Source organism: Echinops telfairi, unplaced genomic scaffold (genome assembly GCF_000313985.2).
Source record: "Echinops telfairi isolate 266 unplaced genomic scaffold, ASM31398v2 ScPeMD7_7459;HRSCAF=8497, whole genome shotgun sequence".
NCBI classification, from domain to species: domain Eukaryota; kingdom Metazoa; phylum Chordata; class Mammalia; order Afrosoricida; family Tenrecidae; genus Echinops; species Echinops telfairi.
In genome coordinates, this window is record NW_022111359.1 from 5,354,659 (window position 1) to 5,361,925 (window position 7,267).

The 7,267-nt window shown below is 60.9% G+C and overlaps 1 protein-coding gene across 1 annotated transcript; it reads left to right on the forward strand.

Moving 5' to 3' along the window:
• Nucleotides 1-2,025: 2,025 nt before the first annotated feature.
• On the forward strand, nucleotides 2,026-5,124 carry FEM1A (fem-1 homolog A). Its single transcript, XM_004714256.2, has one exon. It carries the CDS (start codon nucleotides 2,080-2,082, stop codon nucleotides 4,018-4,020), a length of 1,941 nt encoding a protein of 646 aa, XP_004714313.1. The 5' UTR covers nucleotides 2,026-2,079; the 3' UTR covers nucleotides 4,021-5,124.
• The last annotated feature ends 2,143 nt before the right edge of the window (nucleotides 5,125-7,267 follow it).

Below are 7,267 nucleotides of genomic sequence, written 5' to 3' on the forward strand. Positions count from 1 at the left end.
TGTGGGCTTTGTTGCTTCTCAGCTAGATGGCCGCTTGTTTCTCTTCAAGCCATTAAGACCCCAGATGCTGTATCTTTTGATAGCCGGGCACCATCAGCTTTCTTCACCACATTTGCTTATGCACCCATTTTGTGTTGTCGGGGAGGTGAGCATCACAGAATGCCGGGTTATCAGAACAAAGTGTTCTTGTGTTGAGGGAGTACTTGAGTTGATGTCCAATGTCCACCTGCTACCTTAGTTCTTTTAACATATAGATATAAGTACATAGGTCTATGTACCTCTCATTATCCATAAATATATCTAAATACATATGTACATGCCTGTATTTAGACCTCTATAAATGTCCTTTGCCTCCTGGTTCTTTCCTCTCTTAGGGGAGGTGGAAGAAAGGAAGGAGTGGGGGCAGCCAACCCAGGGACAAGGGAACAAGTAAACTAAAATTAACGGAGGAAAGGGCGTAGGATGCTTAGTGTGGCTTAATCTAGGGCAGCGGTTCTCAATCTGTGGGTCTTGACCCCTATGGGGGCTGAACAACCCTTTTACAGGGGTCACCTAAGACCATCAGAAAACACATTATTTCTAGTGGTCTTATGAACCAAGACACCACTCCTCTATCCATCTCTAGGTGGGTCCACCCACATGCAGATACACCCATATATGAGTTCCCAGCCTGAAGACTGTTACCCATGTTACATCATGCTTCAAGACAAAATTTCATTGATTTGTCATCAGAAATAAATATTTCACAATATATAATGACGTTTTGTGATTCATAACTATGCTTTAATGATGTTCAATTTGTAACAATGAAAATACATCCTGCATAGAAGATATTTATATGACAATCCATGACAGTAGCAAAATGACAGTGATGAAGTAGCGACGAAAATAATTTTAGGGCTGGGGGGGGCGGTCACCACCACACGAGGAACTGTATTAAAGGGTGGCAGCATTAGGAAGGTTGAGAACCGCTGCTCTAGGGCAGCAGCGTCAAACTGGCAGCCTGAGAGCTGCATGCGGCCCCCAAGGAAATGTTTTGTGGCCCACAATGCTCTGAAATAAAATGAACATAGAAAAAAATTGTTATGGATAAAATAGCGCTTGGGGGAGATGGAGGCAATACCGTACACACAATCCCCTTGTTACATTTTATTTCAGAGCATCTTGTGGGCCACAAAAAATTACCTTGGGGGGCCACCAGTTTGACACCCCTGACCTAGAGCAATGTAACAGCCAGGAATTACTAAAAAGGCCGGACATGACGGTGGGAACAAGAGAAAAGGAAATAGCGGGAAGACCCAGGAGGCAAAGGACATCCACGGTACGGTTTCCATGGGTGTTAAGTATGATGTGAGAAACAATTTTTACAACACCGAAAACCCTGCTTCGGGTCGATTCCCAATCATAGCGACCCTATAAGACAGAGAAAAACTACCCCTGTGGGTATCCGAGGCGGTAAAGGTTTATGGAAGCAGAGCGCGGACTCTGATCGGACCTGCAAGGCATCGCCAGGCCCTCTGCGCCGCCCAAATCGACACCTGGCCACGCCCTCGCTCCTGATTGGCTCTGGCCTTCCCGCGATGCCTTTGGAGAATGGAGGCCTGGGTCCAGCACCTGCGTTTCCTATTTGCTCGGGTCGTGAGAGCAACCGGAAGTGCGTCACCAAATTGCCCCGGGTCCCGCAATCGAGCGAGAGGCCGTTGCACGACGGGAATGGTAGTTCTCGCGTTGCCAGTTTCCGACACGTTCGGCGATACGTCGGACAGCAATTCCCGTCAAGCTCCGTGCACACCGTTCGCCCGGTCTAGCACGCGGCCTTCTGGGAGATGTAGTCTTGAGCCCTCCCTCTTCCGTCTCTGCCTTGCGGATGCGCCGGTTCGGGGGACTACATCTCCCTGCGCACTCGGTTTCCCCCGCGCCCCACGGCGCCGGGCCACGGCCGCCATTTTGTTCCGCCTGAGGAGACCCTAAAATGGCGGCGGGGGAGACGGGAAAGGTTGCGGTCGGCGCCTTGGGGCTCTAGGCCGCCGTCCGCGCGCCCCGCAGCGGCCAGCACATGGCCTGCCGGAGGCCCGCGCCATGGACCTCCGCACGGCCGTGTACAACGCCGCCCGCGACGGCAAGCTGCAGCTGCTTCAGAAGCTGCTGAGCGGCCGGAGCCGGGAGGAGCTGGAGGAGCTGACGGGCGAGGTGGCCGGCGGGGGGACGCCGCTGCTCATCGCCGCCCGCTACGGCCACCTGGACGTGGTGGAGTACCTGGTGGACCGGTGCGGCGCGAGCGTGGAGGCCGGCGGCTCGGTGCACTTCGATGGCGAGACCATCGAGGGCGCGCCGCCGCTGTGGGCCGCCTCGGCCGCCGGCCACCTGGACGTGGTGCGCAGCCTGCTGCGCCGCGGGGCCTCGGTGAACCGCACCACGCGCACCAACTCCACGCCGCTGCGCGCCGCCTGCTTCGACGGCCACCTGGAGGTGGTGCGCTACCTGGTGGGCGAGCACCAGGCCGACCTGGAGGTGGCCAACCGCCACGGCCACACGTGCCTCATGATCTCGTGCTACAAGGGCCACCGCGAGATCGCCCGCTACCTGCTGGAGCAGGGCGCCCAGGTGAACCGGCGCAGCGCCAAGGGCAACACGGCGCTGCACGACTGCGCCGAGTCCGGCAGCCTGGAGATCCTGCAGCTGCTGCTGGGCTGCCACGCGCGCATGGAGCGCGACGGCTACGGCATGACCCCGCTGCTGGCCGCCAGCGTCACGGGCCACACCAACATCGTGGAGTACCTCATCCAGGAGCCCCCCGGCCCCGAGCAGGCCGCCCCGGGGGCCCAGGCCGGGCCCCGGCCCGCCCCGGAGGAGCCCGGCGTCGCCCACGAGCGCTGCTGCCCCACCAGCCGGGAGGCCGCGGTGGAAGCCCTGGAGCTGCTGGGCGCCACCTACGTGGACAAGAAACGCGACCTGCTGGGCGCCCTGAGACACTGGCGACGGGCGATGGAGCTGCGACACCTGGGCGGCGCGTACCTGGCCAAGCCCGAGCCCCCGCAGCTGGTGCTGGCCTACGACTATTCCCGGGAGGCGAGCACGGCCGAGGAGCTGGACGCGCTCATCACGGACCCCGATGAGATGCGCATGCAGGCCCTGCTGATCCGCGAGCGCATCCTGGGGCCCTCGCACCCGGACACGTCCTACTACATCCGCTACCGGGGAGCCGTGTACGCAGACTCCGGCAACTTCCAGCGCTGCATCCGCCTGTGGAAGTACGCCCTGGACATGCAGCAGAGCCACCTGGAGCCCCTGAGCCCCATGACGGCCAGCAGCTTCCTCTCCTTCGCCGAGCTCTTCTCCTACGTGCTCCAAGACCGCGCTGCCAAGGGCAGCCTGGGCCCCCAGATCGGCTTCGCAGACCTCATGGGCGTGCTCAGCAAAGGGGTGCGCGAGGTGGAGAGGGCCCTGCAGCTGCCCAAGGAGCCAGGCGACTCCGCGCAGTTCACCAAGGCCCTGGCCATCATCCTCCACCTGCTCTACCTGCTGGAGAAGGTGGAGTGCAGCCCGGAGCAAGAGCACCTGAAGCACCAGACCGTCTACCGGCTGCTCAAGTGCGCCCCCCGCGGCAAGAACGGCTTCACGCCCCTGCACATGGCGGTGGACAAGGAGACCACCAACGTGGGCCGCTACCCGGTGGGCCGGTTCCCCTCCCTCCACGTGGTCCACGTGCTGCTGAGCTGCGGGGCCGACCCCGACAGCCGGGACTTTGACAACAACACGCCGCTGCACATCGCTGCCCAGAACAACTGCCCGGCCATCATGAACGCCCTCATCGACGCCGGCGCCCACATGGACGCCACCAACGCCTTCAAGAAGACTGCCTACGAGCTCCTGGACGAGAAGCTGCTGGCCAAGAGCACCATGCAGCCCTTCAACTACGTGACCCTGCAGTGCCTGGCCGCCCGGGCCCTGGACAAGAACAAGATCCCCTACAAGGGCTTCATCCCCGAGGACCTGGAGGCCTTCATTGAGTTGCACTGACCTGCCCCGGCAGCCACCTGGGCCCCACCGAGTGGCCCCAGCGGGGGGAGCCCAGGGCAGCGGGGCAGACGGGCTTCGGAGGAGCCGGTGGGCCGCAGGTGCACCTGCTTTCAGAACACGCACCAGGGCTTTCTGCGGAGCCCGTCCATCCACAACCCCCTCCACCTGCCTCCTCGGACGTGGTGGGCTGGGAGCCGCCACCCTCCACACAGGCAGGAGGAAGGCCTCCTTCCCCTCCCTCGGCCAGGAGAAATCAGATGCGGGGCTGTGACCAGCGAGCTGCCTAGGGCAAACGCTGGAAACGGAAGCCGGCAGAGAGACCCCACCACTCCCCCTTCAGCACCGGCACAGCCTGCCCCTTGCCAAGCTTGCAGTGGGTGTGGTGTTTTGTTTGTCCGACAAGTGGGCGGGTGGCACGTGTGCACCTGGGGTCTTCCTGCCACCTCTGCGACCGTGCCTGGTTGGTCTCCAAAAGCCAAGCCGCAAGGTGTGTCTCCAGGCCTGGACGGCGAAGGCGCTCAGGGCATGTGTTCTGTGGTCTGACGTAAGCAACCCGACGTTTTATGAACTTCACTTGAGAACCTTGCCTTGGACCTCCCAGCCCGCAGTCCTCATTTCAGATCCTTTTTTATTTTAATTTCTCTCCAGTCGGGGATCAGGCTGAGTGACCGAGGAGCCGGGCAAGGCCACAGGGCTCCACCCAGTGGGAGAGCGTGAGCGTGGTGGCTGGGTCTATCGTCCCAGCAAAACACTCCCAGCTCTGCGCCCACAGTAACAAGGCACCGGGCACAACGGGGGTCCCTTGCCCCGGGGCCATCTTTCAGAAGCCGGAAATGTGCATCTTCCCGACAACCTCCCCAGCATGGTGCACATCCAAGGCGCCAGCTGGCTCACCACGGTCAGAGTCGAGTCTGCTGGGGCTGGAGCCAAACCTGGCTTCCGATCTCAGGGTTGGGTGCAGGGGCGAGGCCACTGCCCGGCGGTGCTAGCTGGGTCTTGGCAGGAGAAGCCATTCCTGGGGAGACAGCTGCCCTGTCGCTCTGGAGGAAGGTCAAGCCTGGGAGCTCTGCCCCCTCCCGCCCCCAATCACGGCAGCCTCGGCGCCAGGCCGAAGCCGGGGGTCTGGCCCGGCTGGCTGTAGCAGGGAATCCGCCCTTGATGTTTGGGTGTGCAGTTTGCAGTGTTAGGTCGAAGGTTATTTATTTGCGAGGCCCCCAAGGTCTTCTGTCAGCAGCGGCCCTGGGACTGCAGTCCCCGCCCTCCATAGCACAGAATAAAGAAACAAGACGGGTGCTTGCGTGTGTGAGTCTCGGCTCCTGTCTCTTAAGCTGGGGGGCAGACAGTCCCCCGTGAAAGCCAGTTGACAGGCTAGGGCCAGGAGCGGGCTTGAGGGGAGGGAAGAAAGGCACAGTACGGTGTGCGGGAGACCCCTGTGAGTTGCTCGGACTCCTGGGAGGCGCCGTGTGCACAGGTGGTTTGGTGGCCCTGGTCACCTTACACAGAAGCAGGTCGAGAGGCTAGTTTCCCCACAGAGGCCTCAGGTGGGCTCAAACCACCGCCCCTCATGAGTTGTGACATGTCCGTGGGCCACAGGGAGTCACAAATGAGCAGCCCAGGGGCCTCCCCCATTGGAGCCCCCAGCCTGAAAGGCTTGTGGAACGAACTCACCGAGGACTCTCCGGAAGTCAGGCCTAGTGCTCTGACGGCTCAGAGAGCCTGAGCACGTTAGCTGCACATATGTACACACAGGGCTGCCCAGAGTCAGACCCCATCATGTGCACAGCCCAGGTCCTGAGGGGAAGGTCCGCTCCGGGGTCATGGCCAGAGGAGGAGGAAGCGAGGATTTCCCACACAGCCCAGACACCTGTCTCCAGGTCACACCAACAGGAAGAGATCCCTAAAGGGTACCAGCATTTGTCTCTAAGGCCAGGGAGTGTCGGGGAACTGTGAAGATGCCAGAGGGGTGCTGGTGTTGGGTCGCTGGGCGGCTAGCCTGTGTCCAGTCCGACCCCGGCTGCCCTGGATAGAAGGTTGTGGCCGCAAAGCCCCCGTCTGAGCTCTTTGGCTTTCCTGGAGCTGGTGTAGACTTTGGGGGGCCATAGTATGCACAGCCACATACCCTTCCCTTCCCCGGGGCCTCGGGGTGAAGAGTCCTTAGTGAAAGGCTGGCAGTTGGTGTCCACCCAGAGATTCCTTGGGGAAAAGGGCCCTGGCAGTCCGCTATGAATGTGGTTGGCAGTGTGCTCACGTGAGATGGAGTCTGACCGTCTCTTGCCATCCACGGCCCTCGGGATATCCCTCACCAACTCATTCATTCAAGGACATCAGACCTGCCCTCGTCTTCCGTACTCATTGTCCACCTTGCGCGTGCAGGTGAGCTGATGCCTCCAGGACACCATGGCTTGGGTCAGGCCACCTTGATTCCCACGGTGACAGCTGTGCCCTCGAGAGGCCCCACACAGCAGGTCCGCCAAGCCAGTCCAGCGCTTGATTGCCCCCGGGTTGCTTCCGTGAGCGCACTGCCTGCCAACAGCTCACTGCCGTCCAGTCAGTGGGGACTCAGCCACCCTATGGGACAGGGTGGAGCTACCCCTGTGGATTTCCGAGACACTAACCCTTCACAGGAGTAGACGGCCTCATCTTTCACGCGCTGAGCGGCCGGCGGTTTCAAACTGCTGGCCTTGCCGTTAGCAACCTAACGTGTAACCACTGTGAATCCTGCGGACACATGCTGAGTGAGTGCCTTAACGCGTGGTCCCCGCCCCTCACCACCTGGCACAGCAGCCCAGGAGGGGCCCAGTCTGAGCTGCTTGGTAAAGCCAGCGCCCACCTCCCCCACCCCCGGAGTCCAGATTCCAGGCCTGCTATCTGAGCTGTTTACGAGTGGAGCTTCCCGGCCTGAGGTTAAAGATAGCTCCACTTGCAGTCACCACACAGGCCAGAACGGGCGAGGTGACCGGTCCCCAGGGGCCAGCTGGGGCACTGACCCTATGTCCCTGGGGCAGGGTGACACGTGGATTCTGGTGAGACTAGGCTGTATCGATCATGAGTTAGGGAAGACCTGGCCGGTGCGGGGAGTGAGCCCTCAGCTGCTCTGTCCCCCTGTCAGGAGGGACGTCACATCTCTGCCTTCACGTCTGCTACTAAAGTCCGTCAGGAGCCAAACTCTTCCAGGAAGCCTCCGGGATTGTCTAAAGCACCCCATGGCCATCCCGGCCTCCCCGCAGTAGCCCTGGAGAGGACCCCA

Coding starts and splice junctions, on each gene's coding strand:
- FEM1A (XM_004714256.2), top strand. CDS start 2,080: ATGGACCTCCGCACGGCCGTGTACAACGCCGCCCGCGACGGCAAGCTG.